The sequence below is a fragment of the Eptatretus burgeri genome, chromosome 1 (assembly GCF_056783735.1).
Source record: "Eptatretus burgeri isolate ZD-2024b chromosome 1, Ebu_testis_v1, whole genome shotgun sequence".
NCBI lineage: Eukaryota > Metazoa > Chordata > Myxini > Myxiniformes > Myxinidae > Eptatretus > Eptatretus burgeri.
The window spans coordinates 105456014-105476854 of record NC_140961.1 but is presented as its reverse complement, the minus strand read 5'-3'; the positions used below and the strand labels follow the sequence as shown (position 1 = coordinate 105476854).

General features: G+C 43.9%; 1 protein-coding gene and 1 long non-coding RNA gene across 4 annotated transcripts in view; one reads left to right on the top strand and one right to left on the bottom strand.

Moving 5' to 3' along the window:
- The window catches only part of LOC147035120 (fibroblast growth factor 4B-like), a 14435-nt gene extending 9851 nt beyond the window's left edge, over positions 1-4584 (bottom strand). The window contains exon 1 of the mRNA XM_085893771.1: positions 3979-4584. Coding sequence (XP_085749897.1) covers positions 3979-4282 — 304 coding nt within the window. The 5' untranslated portion in view covers positions 4283-4584. The remainder of the gene's footprint in view (positions 1-3978) is intronic.
- The window catches only part of LOC147035118 (uncharacterized), a 167704-nt gene continuing 149547 nt past the window's right edge, over positions 2685-20841 (top strand). For 2 of the 3 annotated variants that reach the window (XR_015061386.1, XR_015061388.1), the window contains exons 1-2: positions 2685-2994; positions 9135-9248. This is a non-coding gene — a long non-coding RNA (uncharacterized LOC147035118). Of the gene's footprint in view, positions 2995-4597; positions 5104-9134; positions 9249-20841 lie in introns of those variants that run through there. The other variant, XR_015061387.1, reaches the window with a different exon arrangement.

Genomic DNA, 20841 nt, shown 5'->3' with positions numbered 1-20841 from the left:
ACTCCCAATGAAACTGATGATGCAGGTCTGTCAATTTATTACGCACGTGAAAGTGGTCTGCAGGTCACGTGAACGAGGTACAACAGAAGTGATGACGCTATAGACGTGTGCCTAGTGGAACGGCACAAACAACACGTCATTGTTTTCCAATGAAGAAGCCCGTAATGGCCGTGATATCTCTATTATGTGAAAAACGGCATTTTATCCCCTCATATTTCGGTCAAACCTGACGCACGTTAACCCCACTTTTTTGGCAAACATTCTATATTTTCTTCGTTTTCCAGTGACTGCAAGCGTTTATAATGAGTGAAACCCAAAAATGTGGCGTCGAATGATTCCAGAAGTGACGAATTGAGTGGAATTATTTGAATACGATTTTTCTGACCGGCTATCACGCTTTTGTAACGCATTAGCGAATTTCGACTCATATACATATATGATGGCCTGGTGTTGGCGCAGTGGTTAGGGCAGTGGCTTGGGATCCAAAAGGACCTGAGTTCAAGCCCCGTCGGGCCACTGAATTAATACACCAGGGGATTGACTCAGCCTGTTATCCTTCCGAGGTCGGCGAAATGAGTACCAGTGTACTGGGCCAGTGTATACCCCGGTTAAAATATGTGTACCATATCCCTGTGTCGTAAGAGGCGACCAGGGTTGCGTCAGGAAGGGCATCCGGCGTAAAACATGTGCCAAATCACTATGTGGATCATGCAGATGATTTGCTGTGGCGACCCCTAAAGGGAGCAGCAGAAAGAAGAAGATATATATATATATATATATATATATATATATATATATATATATATATATATATATATATATATATATATATATGTACTGATGAGCCAAAACTTTATGACCACCTGCCTAATATGCTGTTGGTCCTCCGTGTCCCGCCAAAACAGCACCGACCGACTGAGGCATGTGCTCTACAAGACCCCTAAAGGTGTCCTGTGGTATATGGCCCCAAAACATTAGCAGCAGATCCTTCAAGTCCTGTAAGTTGCGAGGTGGAGCTGCCATGGATTGGACTTGTCGCTCCAGCACATCCCACAGATGCTCAATTTGATTGAGAACTGGAGAATTTGGAGGCCAGGGCAACACCGTGAACACTTCATCAGGTTCCTCAAACCATTCCCGAACAATATATGCAGTGTGGCAGGGCGCATTATCCTGCTGAAAGAGGCCACTGCTATCAGGAAATACCATTGCCATGAAGGGGTGTACCTGGTCTGCAACGATGTTTTGGTATGTAACACGTGTCAAATTAACGTCCACATGAATGGCCGGACCCAGTGTTTCCCAGCAGAACATTGCCCAGAGCATCACACTCCCTCCACCGGCTTCTCGTCTTCCCACAGTGCATCCTGGTTCCATCACTTCCTCAGGTAAACGGTGCATACGTACACGGCCATCCATGAGATCTAAAATAAAACGGGACTCATAGGACCAGGCGACCTCTTTTCCACTGCTCCAAGGTCCAGTTCCGATGCTCGTGTGCCCATTGTAGGCGCTTTCGACGGTGGACAGGAGTCATCATTGGCACTCTGACCGGTCTGCGGCCATGCAGCCCCATACGCAGCAGGGTGTGATGCACTGTGGATTGTGACATATTCTTCCCGTGACCACCATTAAAATGTTCTGTGACATGTGCCACAATAGACCTTCTGTCGGTTCGGACCAGAGGGATAGCCTTCGTTTCCCTCGCGCATCGATGAGCCTTGGGCGCCCAACGCCCTGTCGCCGGTTCGTGGTTTGTCCCTCCCCGGACCTCTGTCGGTTAGTACTCACCACTGCTGACTTGGAGCACCCCACAAGCCTTGCCGTTTCAGAGATGCTCTGACCCAGTCGTCTGGCCAAAACAATTTGGTCCTTGTCAAAGTCACTCAGGTCTTTACTTCTGCCCATTTCTCCTGCATCCAACACATCAACTTCAAGAACTCACTGTTCGCTTGCTGCCTAATATATCCCACCCCTTGACAGGTGCCATTGTAACAAGACAATCAATCTTATTCACTTTATATATGGAAACACACACACTTGAAGCTCTTCTGGCAAGACAACAGATCGAGTCCCATTACAGCAATTACCACCTCATGTACCATGCAAGCACATTGTCTTCTCTGCACAGCTGAAGAGGTTTATAATGGTGACGTCATGACGATGCTTTTGATTGGAGAACTGATTTTGTCACACGTAAGTCAGTTCTCCAACCCTAAGCATCTTCACGACGTCACCAATTGAAAGCGCTTTGGCTGTGCAAGATATAGAAGGGATCTGGAGGCAGCCCTTCCCTCCACCCCCTCCAGGAAAAATTTAAAACCCGTTTTTAATTCATCAGTTTTAAAAAAAATATCAACATTTCCCACACTTTGTAGCATTTTGGAGCTTATTTGTGCTTCATTATTTCAGGAAAGTTTAATTTTTGCACTTAATTTATTTGTTGTTTTGGAAAACAATTTTATAAAATGGAATTTTAATTAGAAATATGTTTTTTTTCACCGATAAAACGAGGAGGGTGCATTCAAACCCAATGAACACCCCAAGTTACGGCCATGATGTATGTGTATATATATATATATATAAATATATATATATATATATATATATATATATATATATATATATATATATATATATATATATATGTAATAGCTGCCGATTCGCGTGCCCCTCGGGTCACCCAGGACGTTCCGCCTCGTTTTGAGAGCATTTTACTGTTTTTGCCAAACAGAGGTTCCCGCCGTAGACGAGGCGACATAGCGCAGACAAGAAGCGTGGCTCGGCGAACTTGACTGTCTCGCTGTCTGATGAGTCGGGCAGGCAAAGGCCGCGGCGCCCCGCTTGACGATAAGCACCTCTTGCCGTCCGTCTCTCGGCAGACACAAGGGAGATGGTGAGACGCGCCGACGCGGAACGCACGTTTGAAAGGCCGATACGGATCGACCGAGAGAAAACACTGAGACAACCACGGCCGTTGTTGAAGCTCGCAAGGTAAGTCCGGACGTGAGTAGGCAAGTCCATGAGTGATGCCTTTTATCATAAGAGGTACACACAGCGGCAAGGTAGCACATTCATGAAATTAAAAAAATAACTAAATACGAGTTCCCTAACAAAACTTCAACGGAGGAGGAGGTCATAACAGGCCCATGAAAACATGCGATCGTGATGCCAACCGGTGATTGCTTGATGTTCAGCATTTCAAAAGGATAGAGCATGGACTAACAAAGAAGCAGCTTGCACCATTTCTGAAGTCTTTGGTATGACCCATCCAGGGTTAGAAACACCGAACTGCCAGATCTATTACGCCACCTAGTCCTTATGATGTGGTGTATGTATTTTCGTGTCCTACCCTCAAATTTGAGACCATTCCGAAGATCCTCAATTTAAGGTAAAACGCCCAGGTTGGGCTGCACCCTCTGTGCGAAGATGGTTGCACGCATCTCACATAAACTTTTACAGCATCATGAGGATGTACGGAAGATGGCACTGTTAAAGCATTCCCAATCGAACGTGATTCTCTGTGCGAGTTTCACCACATTGGGGTTGCAGAAGCGGTTATTGACCAGTGAAGGGTAAAAGTGGTTCAAATATATCAATTTCAGGAATTATCAATTTCTTCACGGTATAACGGTCACAAAGTCTTTCTGCCATTAATTGCTTTGACTGTCCTGGTCTTGGTGGCCTTATTGTATTCCACGTGCGGTCTTCAGCCTGCATGACTTTCAGACGCTTTAACCACCATGCCTCAAACCACCCTATTCGTTAGCAAGTTAGTGCAATCCAATGTTTCCTCTTACAGTTTTTCATTCTTAGCTGCATTCAGCCGTAAACTTGCAGCATTCAATGCCTCCACCCAACTAGCTCTCACATAATCAGGGAGACCATCCCCGATCCAAGCACTGCGCTCTATCGGACGAGCGCGAGACCGGGTTGCAACCTATGCGGAGCGAAAACGTGAAATTCTATGGTGCATACCGTTCGAGCTCTCTCTATGCCCGCCGTTAATCTTTCCACCTGGCAGGATCTGCAAGTGAAAGCCGATGCCCACATTGCAGTAGAGGCGGCGAAGCCGTCGGATGCCAAACATATACTCGCTCTCATCTTGGGCGCCGGCCAACGCTTGCCCGGGCCTGCCGTGCCGGGATCGTGAGAGTAGCGTGTCGTGGCGTGGCTCGTCTGCTCGCGGAGTTCCTGGACAGCCTGCGGGCAGGATTGCAATGAACAGTGAGGCCATGAGAGCAGTCCGTGCAGCCCGGTCCCAGTCCCATGGCGGTCCCATCTGCCTGCAAGTGGTCGCAGGATGCGCCTGCTAAAAATAGTTTCAGTGCCTCCCTGTCTTATTCCAGCTGCGATCGGCGTACTTTATGAGTGGCCTGAGACTGTGGCACAGGCGACTTCGAAGGTGGACTCGAACCTGTCAGTGCCGATAACACCTGTACTCGCTTGCCATAATCCAAGCGACGCGCCTCAGCCATCATATTTATATCTGAGCCTCGGAGTGACGTCAAGAGGATCCTCATGCTCGTGTCGGTGCCGCTGCCCACACACAGCACGCTCGGCCGCCGTGGCTGCTCTCCTCGCAGCGTTCTCGAAGGTGTGCTGAACAGGCAGGACCATTGCCCGTTAGCGAGCATGCAGGGGCGGGTGTTCGCACAGGGGCGGCCCCGGGCGCCATTAGTCCGGCCCAGCCGTGGGAAACGTGTCCTCGGGGATGGGTCTTGCTGAGATGCCTGCAGGGCAACGACCACACTCCCCAAGGGTTTGAAAGCAGGAGGTGCTGAGGGTGGCATGGGGAAAAAAGGTGCTTCCGAGATGTGCAGCATGGGGAGCGGAGAGGTTTTTATATTAACGAACAAGACAAGCGCGTTGGGTGCGCATCTGCTGCATGTTCCGAATAGCGCGCTCACAACAAGTGTTGAGGTCCGAAGTGATGATGCCAAAGGTAGCGCACTCACCTTCCTGTGAGCCATCTGGCCTGGGTTTGAGTCCCGTCCCGACTATTAACTGGTGCTTCACAGGAAGGGATTACATTACGTCACAAAATGTGACGTTCGTCGGATGGACGGTAACCTTGGTGCCCCGGTCTTTCGTGAAAAGTAGGTAAGTTATCCCTGAACAAAAGGTTGAACGAATTGAAAATTCCTGCTCGGGCTACTGCTGGGAAGTGAACGGGCAAATCACCTAGTGCATCGTTCTTGCCATGGGTGTCCTGCGGAACCTAACTCCCCTCGGGGTACACCCCTTCTCTCCCCTCAAGAAAGGAGAGAGAGAGCATATAGAGGCGCATGTAATGATAACCGTCCATGTGGAAAGATTATCCCCGCTGTTGACTGTTGAGGATTATTTTCATTGCATGAGTTCATCATTTATACATGAATCTGTTGTGGGTATAAACAATCGCGTGACATGTGCTTCAGTGCCCCAGGGCTGGCTGGTACGTACGGACAGGTTTCCTGGAAGATAATCCATGTGGAAAATGATGCCCGTGATCGAAGCGCAGAGCAAACGTCACCTTTTCCCCGAAACCCCCTCCAGGGTCCGGCGCTCCCCGAACTGAGGATGTTTAATTCTCCTGACGAGAGTGACCTGGACAGGTCGATCGATGGAGCCATTCGAGCCACACCCGTCGCGACGTTGTCAGACCCACCGATTCTCACGCTCCAAGCGTCGGATGTGCATTTGACGCTTTGGCGGAGAAAAGCTCAAGTTCACACGATCGCCTGTACACCCCGTACAAACACGTATTCTAGTTGTAAATGACTTCGATTTGTGGATGTAAGTGTAATCACGTGGAGGCTGGGAACCTGGGTGCTATATTTGTCTGCTCGCCTAATATAAGTTAGGTAGCTCTGTGGTTGTTGGTCCCAGCGAAATGAGATTCGACTAAAAACGACTCGAGGTGCCATGCCAGCAGGGGGCAATGCATCTCGGAGCACGCCATCCGTTGGAAGTGAATGTTCAAATCCATTATGAGGGAAAGAGCGATCAACACCTCGCTGAGCCATTCTTGATGTCGCCTGCAGCTGGTCCTTGAGCAGTTAGTTATCGATTTGTTTTCTCCACTTACGATCATCTTTTGTTGATTTTGATTTGTTCGATAATTATATTTGAAAACTAGAACGGCAGCGCGACATTTTGCCCCCCCCTCGCCCCCAGAAACCGTTGATGGTGAGGGTATTGAATCCCATACCACATCTGCCATCTCATATGTGTTATGATGGCTTAAAAACATTAAATTTCCTGCTGCTTGACACTGATTTACGTCCATTGTACAATTTCTGTATGAACTCCCTGACCTTTTTGGGTGTCGGTGTCAAGTCAATCTGATGACAACTGGTCACATTATAAGACATCAAATATTACACATCACACGGTAGGGAATTGAATTCTAAACATTTTGAATCTACTTACATGCAAATTGTATAAGAATTGACCGCGTTATGATAATAAAGGTCGTTGACCCCCCCTGACCTTTAACCCAAACCACTAACAAAGGTAATCACGTCATTGTGTCATATCGTATATCACAAGATTTGGCATTGAATTCACAACATTTTGGCATTGGTTGCATGCAAATTGGATAAAAATCGACCGCACTATGGCAAAATGACGATTTTGACCTTTTCATGACCTCGACCTTGACCTTTGTACTCTTAATTTTGTAATTGGTATTAGAGTGTGGGGAACAGAACAGTCAACATTTTGGTGTTGGTTTCATGCAAATCGGATAAGAATTGACCGTGTTATGACTAAAACCGCACATTTTGCAATGTCGTGACCCCCCTGACCTTTGACTCCCAACCGCTAATAAGGGTCATTACGTCATTGTGTCATGTCACATATCACAAGATGGGGCATTGAATTCTGAACATTTTGGCATTAGTTGCATGCAAATTGGAAACAAATTGACCGCGCTATTGTAAAAAGACGATTTTGACCTTTTCATGACCTTGACCTTGACCTTTGACCCGATCGCTCCCAAAATCTAATCAAATGGTCCTCGGATAAAAACCAATCATCCCACCAAATTTGCTGCGATTCAGTTCAATACTTTTGGAGTTATGCGAATAACAAACAAACAAACAAGCAGTCATAGACTGGTACTTACGAAATCGTCAACTTGACCTCTGACCTTGTCTAATAAAAGCTGTCTCTCGAGAAGGTAGCGACGCAAACCAGAAGTTTCTACGATGATTCTGTATCAAACCATCAAAAATCGTAACGTCGACCGAAGCAAAAATCTCCATTTCTCCACGCAATTATACCTTAACGTGACTCAACGACGCGTCTGCTCGAGCGCACTGCATCATGGGACGACCCGTGTCACGTCGAGTGAAATATTTTTGATACAATCTTTAAACGTCTCCAAAACATCCGATTTTTACCGGAATTTCTAGAACCGAGTTTTAAGCGTCCTAAGCGATCGCGAAAACAGAAGACAAAATTAAAATCGAAGTTAAAATGAACTCGTAATGTCGAGCGAAGCAAAAATACTCCATTTCTACACGTGAATTAACGGAATTATGTTTGACCTCACTGTGACCTTGACCTTTGACCGATTTTGACCAAAATCTAATCAGCACTAGCCATCACCCTCCTGAATCACGTGGTGTAATTTGACATTGGTAGCTTCTTCCGTTCTCGAGTTATCGTGCCTACAAACAAACAAACAAACAAACAAACAAACAAACAAACAGAAACGGAAGGCATCAATATACTTACGAAATCTTTAGATTTCGTAAGTAACAAACACACATATTCACAAATAAATAAATAAATAAATAAATAAATAAATAAATACACAGCGATCAAAACATAACCTTCGCAACAAAGTTTGCGAAAGTAAAGAGGGATCATTTCGTTTACAAACTTGGCTTCTTAATACAGTCGCCCGAAGTATATTTATTGGAAATAGGCTGAAATCACGAGTTGGAAATGTTGAAAGCAAATAAAAAGTGCGAAAGGAATTTTCATTGATGTCTTCAAATTATTTTAAAAAAGACTAATTGGATCTATGTGACGCTTATTTGGCTTTCTGGTTAGAAACACCTTATGTGTATACGACGACTACCACTCCGACAACTACTACTACTACTACTACTACTACTACTACTACTACGACTACTACTACGAAACAACCCCAATTATATCCCTCATCATCATTCCGAGTGTAGCCTGTGGCTGCTGGTTTAAATCTTTCCTGGGAGTGCGGATGTGCCACTAATGCAATGCCCCCTGACCGTTGGGGCATGATTTTTGGAATCTGGCAGGAGTGCCGGCGAGAGCTCGCCTACTCTTTGAAAAGACACTGTGAGATCTTTAACGTCCACTGACTAATGCCAGCAGATTGGATATCCGTTTAACGTGGCACACACATTTCTCTGCATGCGAAACGCCAGGATGACAATTTATAGCCATGCTGAGATTCGAACATCGGATAGGTAGCTCAAAGGTGAGTATGTCTGGGCTATATCCTCCCAGCCTGAAACCCTCCCCCCCTCCCCACAGTCTGATACCCCATCTATCCAAACTCACTTGGTACTTACTCTGTTCCTCTCCTCTCCTGTTTTCCTTGTTCGTTCAGGCTTTCATTATATTGCCAATTTACACGTACACCTGTTGTCCAAATGTCTGTGCTTGCCCTTCTTCCCTCTGTCACTTTACCTTCCTGCTCTTTCATGAGTCACAACCTTGTGCAGTATAATAACATGAGTATAATGGAAAATAATCATAACACAGCATGATTAATTGTACAAGCAGAGTGGAATCACAGTTGTGTTCAAGTTTAGTCAAAGAGTTTTACATCAAACCAGTTCGATTGAAAATTCACTTGAAAAGTAAAAGAAAAATAAATCTGTGTTTTAGCTTGGGTCCCAGCTTGGCTGGTTAAAGAAACCTCGAACCATATTTTAAATAAAGTTGGACCACGTGGTTTTACTATCCACAACAGCCACAATCTTTGAATACCTCTGAGTAGGTTTTCCAGTTCATCTCAAATGTATGCCAAGTGAGACTGACTTGTGCATTTTAAAGTTTTACCAACAGGTGAACATTCTCACAGAACCCAACTGATTTAGGATTGAAATGTTCCCGTTTTATGGTGCACAACCATATACTCTTCTCTGGTTCAGATATTGATCCTTCGGGGTGAAGCTTATGGACCTCAAGCTTGAAACGTTGCTCAGCTGAGTTTGAATTACCCAAAGGCGTCGTGACGCATCATTCCAGGTTCACACCAAACAAAGGTATGGCAAAATAATTCCACGTGTACTTACAAATACCTCAATGTATGAATGTGCATATTATCAATTCTCTCTCTCTATCTCTATCTCTATCTCTATCTCTATCTCTATCTCTATCTCTATCTCTATCTCTATCTCTATCTCTATCTCTATCTCTATCTCTATCTCTATCTCTATCTCTATCTCTATCTCTATCTCTATCTCTATCTCTATCTCTATCTCTATCTCTATCTCTATCTCTATCTCTATCTCTATCTCTATCTCTATCTCTATCTCTATCTCTATCTCTATCTCTCTCTCCCCCTCTCTCAGTGGATGTCCCAAGTTTGGTCGGAGGTTTCATCATTACCTCAGTGCAATTACGATTTTGACTTTCGATCCACACGAAATTGCTCCCGATCCGGAAGTAAACACAATCACTGGTTCAGGAGAAGCATTCGCCGGTTTCGTGGTTCGATAATATCTCAATGCAATTGTGATTTTGAGTTTCCACCTCTGTGACCTCACTTTTATTCACTCTATTGTGGGTCGGAGGTTTCATATATACCTCAATACAATTGTGATTTTTTAATTTTCGATCCGGACGAAGAGTTTTTTTGTATCCACCCTTTTTCACCGGCAGTGTTTTCGGTATTGGGTGTCACTTGAGAACGGCGTCTACATTTGTTTACCTCATGTGTGTTTGTATTTTATTATATTAATGGTGCAGCATTAATTTGTGAATGGAATGATGCCATTTGGAATTAAAATATAGAGAGATTGAGTTTAAATGAGAATCAGGAAATAATGTGAGGGTTTCCATCCGTGACATTTGCAGATTCGGTATTTGCAGTTTTGCCATTGTGACATCATAGACATGTTACCCACCTTGCTTCTGGTCTGGTCAGCTGCAGTTAGTTTTTTTTTCCCCAAGCGCTTCATAATCCAGCTGTCTAGCCCCCTCCTGTGCAGAGCACGGGTACCTAGCACATTATATATATATATATATATATATATATATATATATATATATATATATATATATATATATATATATATATATATATATATATATATATATATATATATATATATATATATATATATATATATATATATATACATACAATGAGATGCACATCCTAACTGTTATGGTGAGCATCGCCGCGGATTATGTTTCACACGGTAAAACCACATCATCCGCAAAGAACAACCATCTGTCTGCCACCCAGACAATTTTTCCCACAAATCCAAACCATTCAACTAGAAGGCACGTGATGTGACCAGCGGGTAAGTCGAAACGTGGAATGTGACAAGCGCTCCCCTGATCTCCATTGGACATCATCCTACGATGAATGTGGTCATCATTGGTTAGATATTTATCGGTATGACATCCTGATGAGGGCAAACAAGCCCAAAATACTGATAGGCAGCTCTTTTTGTCAAAAGACAAAATTACATGGTCAACATCAGTTAAACATCGTAATCACTGGGCCGAGGCCTCCAGGTTGGAGGTGACGCTTTGGTGTAAGGCTATGTCCAATGGATATCGGGATAGTGCTCGTCACACTCCACATGTGTGTATGTATGTGTATGTACATATATATACATATATATATATATATATATATATATATATATATATATATATAAATATATATATATATATATATATATATATATATATATATGTACACTGTATATAAACATATATACATACATACAGTACATACATACATGGCACTCAGAAATATATGTACTTCTTCACATTTCTGTTGAATTCCTTTTAATTCTTGCTTTTTCTTTATTTATCTCTTTGTTTATCTATCTCTCTAAGGAGAAGTGCATTCTTGCAGAAAGTTTTCTGTAAGGCTCACTTGGCTGCACCTGGATGGGTTTGAGGATTGTGGAGTCGTGGCTGAAACCCGAATCCTATCCATTTTCCTCCTGATGACTCCATATTTGCTCTTTGCTAATTCAGGTTCTTTCTGATAACTACAATACAGTATTTGGTCTTCTATTCGATTATATATTTTACTTAAAGACACTGACTTGTTCTGTGTGAAGTGACCCAGGGATGCATGCGCAGTGGTATAGACTGATAACTTAGTAGAAACGAGAATGGCACTCGGTAGAGCACATACCTCCACCACACTGAACAGTTTACGTTTTGTATCCTTCTGATGGGACGGATTTGCTTCCCAAACTGAACTAAAATTTAATCGGCTTGTTCTTGTCACGTACCCAACTCATCCACCAAGTTTTTCTTTCCATTCCTTCAACAACTTTTTGAGATATCGTGCTTTGTTCCGTTCTTGACCTTATCTTTCAATGGTGAAGAATCACTTAATAATAAATAAATAAAACCAGAAGGGCACTCGGTAGAGCGCATACCTCCACCACGTAATGCCTAATCCACGAGAACATATCGGGTCCAATACATTTTTGAAATATCATGCTACACATTACTATATTGCTTTTGGCCCTATCTCTCGATGGTGAAGAATCACTTAAAAAAATTATAGGTGCCCTTCTACGCGTCCTCGGGGATGGGTGTCCCTCTGAGGGAGAGGGAGAGGGAGATGGAGAGGGAGATGGAGAGGGAGAAAGAAAGAAAGAGAGAGAGAGAGAGAGAGAGAGAGAGATAGAGAGAGAGAGAGAGAGAGAGAGAGAGAGAGAGAGAGAGAGAGAGAGAGAGAGAGAGAGAGAGAGAGAGAGAGAGAGAGAGAGAGAGAGAGAGAGAGAGAGAGAGAGAGAGAGAGAGAGAGAGAGAGAGAGAGAGAGAGAGAGAGAGAGAGAGAGAGAGAGAGAGAGAGAGAGAGAGTCGGTTCTGGATCCGTATCTTCACCAAAATGGAATCACTTTGTTCTTGTCACACACCAAACCTGTCCACAAAATTTCATCCAAATCCATCAACAACTTTTTGAGAGACCCTGTACACAAACAAGCAGACAAACAGACGGACAGACAGAAAGGGGTGAAAACATAAGCTCCTTCACCTTCGGTGGTGGAGGTAATTAAAGTAAAAAAAAAAAAGTGCTCCCACCCTTGTGCTAGTCTTTGTGGGTCACACCTGTAAAATTTCCCTGATGTCGTCCAACTCTAATTATTTCAAGGCTCATGGGAGACATCCACCCAATTTGCCTGGTGGCCCCCATCCTTTTCTTTAAGGCTTAAGGGGGCGATGCAGCACACACACTTTGCGCTGTGTACTGTTTAATCTTCGAAGGTCTCCCAAGGACCTGGAGGGAACTCTACCTACTGCGTCTAACTTTATACCGGGGCATTGCATGCATGCATGCTCTACCACGCAGCACCCCCTATTGCCCGTCAGCTCATTTTGAGCAGGAGCCTGGTCCGACCCCTAACCTGTCCGTCACTATTGGTGGTTCCCCAGGTAGTGTTTCCTCATCCACTTCTTCCATCTCATACACGTCAACATCACCATGCACCACACTATTGCATATACCCGTGCACTCGGACACACTCACCCTCCTCCTCGGAGCTGCAATGCAATCTCCCTTTACCTGGCTGTGGTCGTTGTCCTTTGCATCATCGGCCACTGACCTGGTGAAGACCGCTGGCTCCTCCAGACTGCCACACTCCTCCTCCTCATGGCACTTTCAATCTTGTGTCCTCCTCCTATAGGGTCACACTGACTTCAGCACATCCGTACCACCGCGACAAATCATTGCGTCTCCTAATTTCCTCCCTTTATTTCTTATTCTGCTGCTATCTCTTCTAATCTTCCTAGTTCTACTTCCCTCTACCCCTCTTCGAACCTCCCGATGTTCCTTCCTCCATTGGGGAAGGGGGTTATTTTCCATAGCACTTTTTTGTAATAAAAAATTCCCTTTATTAGTCTTTCCACATAGGGTTTGTGAGAGTATTGTAATGTGTCTGTCTGTCTGTCTCTGTATTATATGTCCACGTCAATATATTTTCGCTTACAATTTGTTTTCTCTGTATCCGCTTGTCCGATCAATGCAAAACTTTAAACGTAGGAGGGACTCCCCATGTAGAATACTTTATTTATAACTCTGACATCATAGGTCACATGGTATGGCAGCTATATTGGATTAAAGGAAGAAAAAAATTGAACATCTCTGAAACTGTTCAACGTAAAAAACTGAAACTTGGCATAAGTCATCAACTCTCTATGTGGTGTGGGAACTAACTCCAATAAAGTGGCTTATATTATGATTCTGTTCACGCATCAGTGTGTATATACCTTAAATTAATTTATTTGACGAGAGGGGATCTTTGGGGACGAGAAATGTCCGGTTGTCATTCTCTAAATGTTTACACAACCGACTTGTGAGCATATTGATGTGTCTTGTCATGTACGCCATTTGCGAAATTACAAAAAATGATAAATATTACATACAGGCACTAATATTTGTTTGAGATGTGCACAGATGGTACCAAATTGTAGATAATCATGTCCACCTATGTATATAAAACCAAATATTGTGATAATTCAGTTTTCCATCTTTCAGGAAACAATTTTTTTTTTTTGGCCAAAATTTTGTTTTGGTTTTGGTTTCAATTTCCCATAGCTTCCAAGAATCAAGTCTCTTGGAAGAGTTTTACACATTCAAATTATCCCCACATATTACATGACGTGCCAATGCACAAAAAGCATGGATTATTTATAGCCAGCATACTTTAGCCTAAACAAATGTAATGTTATTCCCCTATTTTATTCATTATTCTGAACAAATCGAACACATACCAAACCAAGTTGAAGATGCTATTTTATTTATTTTTTTCATTTTATTGTGGCCAAACCAACAAACCATTTCCCATTTATCACTGAGCAATCATTTGGGATATTTATAGTGTATACAATGACACTATATAACAAAAAATATAATTTAGATGTTTGGCAAATTTGGACTTGGAAGCTGGGTGTTATTTGATCGAAGTGAGTTAGTCCCAAGACAGTACCTATTAGTCCTCCTCATCAGATTCTTCTGCTCCTGGCAACAGTTGTTAATGGTTGTTCAGGCGCTGTTCTCTGCACCCACGGGTGGGACCACATGGCAGGCCATGCTTTTTGCATGTACATCGAAGTGATGTGCAGGTAGTTTTGCATCCACACATCAAGATTTTGGTCCAAGCAGATGGAACAGGTTCCATTGTCAATAGTTTTGGACATAAGGTGCATTCAGTTTCATAAAACTCCCACCCACTTTCCTCTGGCAGGGGTAGCTCTGGTATGGTGAATATGGCTTTGAGCCACACCATGGCTTGGTGGTGACTGCATTGATTGTGCAGAGGCAAACAGTCTTGAGTGGGTGGTAGTTTCTCAGGGTCACTGATTCTATGGAAAAGTTCTACACGTAGACCGATTCATGTCGCTGTCATTGTTGGACTGTATATTTTGATGATAAACTTCTCAATGTCAGTCATACGAATGGCAAGATTCGGACCAAAATCTTCAAGTAGCTTGGGATACTTTAGTTATGTATTGCATGCTGTTTGCTTGCCATAACCACAAAATCGGCTGGTTGTGTCTGTTCCTGCTAAAGCATGAAAGCAGAGGATATCGTTGACGACTTCAGGATCCAGACTTGCTTGCACAATGCTAACTGGGAAGAACAGCTTCTCTTTCGACATCGCATTGCTCATCTGCACTTCTGGTGCAGTGACATGATTTATCAGCAGTAAAGGTATGTCTGTTTCTCTAGAGCACACTACTATTCTTGAGAAGTTTGAATCATTAGCATGAAGAACAATTTCTGCATCGGGCTCCTCGTGAGTTGAGATGATCAACGTAACACCAAGAAGATGATAGAGCTGGGGATTCATCCCATCCACACCTGATACTACGACTTCCTGTTGATCTAGTAGGCACTGCAGTTTAAAGAGTAACTGATCCTGCAATAATTAATTGATTGAGGTTCACGTTGTTTTCTTCCAGCGGTGTGAAAGCCTGCCATACAGATGGTAGACGCACTGCCGGCCCATCAACTATACGTCTCCTCTATCGTCAACTATACGTTTGGTCATTCGCTGCACTGTGGTCTCTGATTTGATGGACTTCCTGCAATAGTCATCAAAGGCACCGTCTAGTCTTGTTTGAGAGCCTCTCAGGTCACTTAGGACATTACCACAGAAACTGTCTGCAAGATTGCCGAAAGTTGTAACATTGGTTGGTTTTCCCATAGTTTGAACAACTGCCATACTGTCCACAATTCCACAAGTTGGTTCATCTGTTTCCTGCAAGTTTTCCTCCACATAGTTGTCACACAGCAAATGACACAAATTTGTTTTATCTGTAGGTCGTAACTCCTGATTGAATTTTGTGACAGCAAGAGGGACGAGGGCTAATTCATGTTGGAGTCGTCCTTTGAGGTCTATCTGGTGATCACTACTTGCAGCACTTGAGCAGTCTTTAAAAGAGGTCCCGGTCACATTTGATGGTTTTTACTTTTGCCAGCGGATGTAGTGATGTTCACCGTGTTCAAATTTGTGAATGTTTTTGACTTATTCTTGCGAATGGTTCATTTCAACCCATTTGGTGTAAACTGGCTATCAGCGCACCAAATCAGGCTATCAGTGCTATCAGCGCACCAAATGCATAATCTGTGGTGATGCTCGCAGGAATCAGAAACAATGGATGATTGGCTTTCCTTTGTTTTCAGAAGAGAATTCTGTCTCCATATCGTCGATGTCCCATGACCAGAAGCGATTATTCTGTTATCCATCTCAACCCAGTCCGTCATTCGAGGCCTAACAATTGTATTTTCCACCCATGACTTGCTACATTAAATTGGATTAGACAATGCACCCCCAGTTTATCAGTTTCTTGTTCAAACAGTTTTGCAGCATTCATGGAATCAGACATTGCAAAATTACACTTTAAAATGGTCTCTCGTAGTTTACTGGTCAAGTTTATTTATTCAAAATATTGAAGCGAGCTTTTGGTAGTATTCCATGTACGATGGGGGTGAAAATGAAGCATACCAGCTTTTGGCACCTGCAAATATTTAGTGGGCCATTGGTCCATGGGAAATTATTCAACTTAATTTAATCATAAGAGCATGACACCCCACTCCCCCACCAATAAGAGCAAAGTGCGCCCAGTTAGGGCCAGGCTAGATGATAGGGATAAATCAGAGGAATGAAACAGAAAATATTCAATTCGGCTTCGTGCCCGTGAAAAGACAAAATGCGGGGAGTGGGGCACAAAGTGGAAACGAGAGTGTTCCTGATGCATCGGGAGATGGACACGTTGAGGGGGAACGAGAGGATGGTGTTCTCTCTTGTACGGCCAGCACATCAGCAAGCTTGGCTGGTGCCTCTGCCAGTGACGTTACGTTTAAGGAGTCCGATGGTGGGACTTCCCATCCCAAGAAACAGAGCGACTATAAGAAGAGACGGAAAAAATGTCCAGGCAGCATGGAAGGACACATTCCAGTTCTCAAATACGACGCAGAGAATGATAAAATGTTCTGCGACGTATCTCGGAGCTTTCGAGCAGCTGTTTTTTTTTGGGGGGGGGGGCATCAAAAAATCCAAATTATAAAACCTGGGTGTTAATGCAGAGAATCAAGACTAAAAATCTGTAATGTAATCCAAAACAGAGAAGCTCAGCAGATATTTGTCAAACGGATGATTAGAGGCTATCAAGGCAGAAACAAAATTGTCTCCAGCAATAGAGAAGGTTGCACATTCATCTCGGAACAGAGAGCTGGGCATATGGCTTGCCATAAATACAGCATTTTATTTTATTTTAATATTAAAAGTACGTTGGTGTGACTTGGACTTTTGTGAGTACGTCGTATATCATTCGTAGACCTTTATCAAATCGGCACTGAGACATGTTTACGGTTCTTTAAGAAAAAGGACGTACGGCTTGTCTCAAGTTGGCATTTGTGTGGGATCAATGCTGAAGGATGCATTCTTTATGAATAACAGTTTAGACATCGTGTTTTTGAGTCTTTCATGTTGAAACCTTTCACAATATTATGTCAAGTACCCAAAGTAGTTGAGGGGACCCAGAGTCACTAAGAATGACATCCTGGAACAAGAGAAAGGAATAACAGTAAAGCAAAATGAGTGGTCAAGCATCACACGTAGACCAGACGAAGTAGATATCCCACCACTCTGAACATCATCACTGAACCAGCTGGGTTTTCTTCGCAGTCCATAACATGGCAGTTCCTTGGAACTCGGTTTGACTTCCCAAAGCTTAGTATCCAAATCCCAAATACTGCAGCATGCGAATTGTATTTGAACCCACAACTACTGTAGAATACCAGTCCAGCATCTTCACCAATAAGCTACCACTCCACTCAAATGCTGGCTCTTCATTGTGTGGAAATCTGTACAGCTGTGTTATAGACAGTTGTGATTATGTCTGTAGAGCTATGTAGTGATTGGTTATGTGAAGTCCTGAAAGTTACAGAACACCCAGCTTAATGTCCATCCGAGTCATTGTCCTTAACACGTGAAGTCCTTAACGGCACACACATTGATGAATCACCCTGACTGTGAAACTCAGGGATGGCAGTTTGAAGCTGGACCGAGATTCCAACCCAGGCTCGATAATTTAGAGGCGAGTGTGCGTACCTCTATGCCATCCTGCCAGCCCTACTACTACTACTACTACTACTACTACTACTACTACTACTACTACTACTACTACTACTACTACTACTACTACTACTACTAATACTACGACCACCACAAGGAGTACTATTCCAACAACTTTATTCCCACATTTTTGGGGGTTGGCCGAAAATATTTTGGCCCAAGTCTTTCACGAACTGGCTACCCAGGCCTGACGTTTGACTGCAGGTGCAGGAATTCATAATTTATTCAGGGTGCTGGTAATAACGCACCTCCTCCATCCCTCACCCCACTCCACTTCCTCCAACCTCAACCCCCACCACCACTCTTCATCCCCACAACCCGCAACTTCCCTTCTGTACAGAACTGCAAGCCACACCTGCCAGTGCAAGCTGCTCAAACGTGAAGCGGGGGCTTGCGACGTCGACTTGGAACTCTGGCTCGCAGGTGAAATCACGTTTTCGGCACACTCGAACAACAGGCAAGGTTAAATGACGGACAAAACAAACGTGCTGGCAGCAAACAGTTTCTGGCTTGTGTAAGAGCCAGGATTCAAATCGTTCGAGAGCCAAGATTTGAGAACGAAGCAATAAATTTACCGCCATGCCTGCACCAATGGGATAATAAGCAAACATGTCACTTGTTTATGTTTTGTAATAAATTTTTATTTTCTGTTACACAATGAGCTTCATAGAAATAGATAAAATTTATTTATTTTATCTCGTTCCGTCAAGTCGTGCCTGACTTTTGGTGACATTCATGCTCAGATTTCTCCAAACATCCAGATCCAGCACTGCTTCCCAAAACTGGCAGACACAGTTTGGTTGCACCATTACACCCACCCTTCCCACACACATATAAGATCTTCCTCGTCTTCTTGCCTCAACCATACCCAGCCAGCATTGTTGATTTCTTCAGACTTTCGTTTTCTGCACACATGATGCGTCCAAAGTGTGACCGTTTCTGTTTTATCATCGGTGCTTCTCAAGTGCATGGTGGTCTAGTTTGTTCAAGCATTGATGTGTTTGTTCTTCTTGCAATGGAATTTTTTAACATTTGTCTCCAAAACCACATTTCAAAACTATCAATCGTCTTGATTTATTTCTTCATTGTCCATGACTCACTGGAAATACCCGAGTATTCACTAGCCTCCTTATATTAAGATTTGTACATTTTTTGTATGTACTGTACATAGTCGAGGCTCGTGGAAGAGCTTGTACTAGAACACTGAACGGATCAGGACGCTGCAGGACAAAATGAACAGCAGAGAGATGGGGAGGGGGGAACACCAACAGTAGAGCCAAAGGTCAAGACGGGGGGGGGGTCCGGAGGGTGAAGGCAGAAAAATAATTGGGGGGGGTAGGAGAGGTTGCATGGGGTGGATATGATTCGTACAGAAGGGAACTCTCAAGAGTGAGGGCTGGCAGTTTGAAAGGTGGAGGGATTGGGGTGGGTTAAAGAGGGTAGAAAAGATCATGGTTTTGGAATGTGGACTATCTGAGATGGTGGAGAACAGCTGTCTTGAAGATCTGGAGGAAATAATGGCATTGTCACATCGATGACTTTCCAGATCTTTTGTCAATCCTGAACGTGAACCATCTTTGCTGTTCTCCTCAACACTAACCATACATTAATTTATCCTCCATATTCTCCACTTACTTCAATCTTAGAACCCAGCAAGAAAAAACTTTTCACGATTTCCACATGATCGTCTCCCAATCCAAACATCAATCTTCTCAGTTGACAAGATTTAGTCTTTTTTTTTAGGTTTGAATATAAACCAGCCTTTCAATTTCCTTCTTCACTGTCTGCAGTCGTTTGGTCAAGTCCTCTTGACTTTCTGCCAACAGAGTGGTATCATCCGTTTACCGTAGATTGTTGATTCGTCTTCCTCTAATCCTAACTCGACACTCTGTCATCCAAGTTTGATATGTTGCGGTTCTCGGGAACTGCATACATACAACAGATAGGTGTCCCGAGACAGTTATCCCATTATTGTGTGTGTAGATTGTCCCCTACCTTTTGTCTAGCGGGACAACCGGGAGTGTGTTGCGATGGTCTAATAGTTAGGGTTATTAAATCATTTTCCCTTTCATTTCATTCCCACTCTTCTCTTCTTTTCTTTCCTTGGATAAATCAGTCATGAACGCTTTAGCAGCAAGGTGGGCGAACTGCACCAACGTCGACTCGAAACCCGGCCCAAGCTGGCGGACCACGTGAGGGGTCGGGGCCAATCAAAGTGCCCGATCTGGGCGATGACATCGAATTCAGCATGTTCCCCTCCCCCGAGCTTCGTGCTCTATAAAAGAGGGAGAAGCTCCTCTGTTGGGGGTGTGTGTGATTCAGAGTGGTGTTTTCACATGGTGTGTTACTGCTTCTAGTCTCCGCCCACGTCTCGCCTTGACGATCCGCATCCTGCTTCTCGTCTCCGCCCACACGACGTCTACCTCGCCTCCTGCTTGTAGTCTCCGCCCACTGCTCCACCCTCGCTCTCTGGACTCCGCCCTTCTCCACTCAAGCTCCTACATCAGAACACAGGCTCCACACGTGCGGCTTGGGCCAGAGACAACGCGACTACTGTCGGGTACCGCACCACGGGGCATCCCCTCCCCCGGAACACCCAGGTACCGAGAGCATAACCTCAACTCCCCTCCCTCTCTGGTTGCAAAAGTCCCTTCCCATTGGGGTTTCATTTTCTGTGTGTGTCTGAGTGTGCTGGCACCTGTCTGTTAAGTCTGTGGAAGTGCATTATTGTTGTAACTGTTATTAATCTCGCGTCAAGTCTGCACTGTGTCTGCTTTCGTAAGTTGCTTGTATTATCGTTGTACCACACCTCTCTCTTTCCCTGCGTTACATACCCAATAAATCTTTGTCGTACCACATACTTTTCCTTGCTTGCTTGTTAATTAATAATTATCATTCGGAATGTTCCCTGCTCGTTTTGGTCTTTTTTTCCATTGGTCCAGCATGGTTCGAATGTAAGTTTACCCGGGTCTTTATTCCCAACGATCTGTTCCTTTTAGCCGGTACGTCCTTG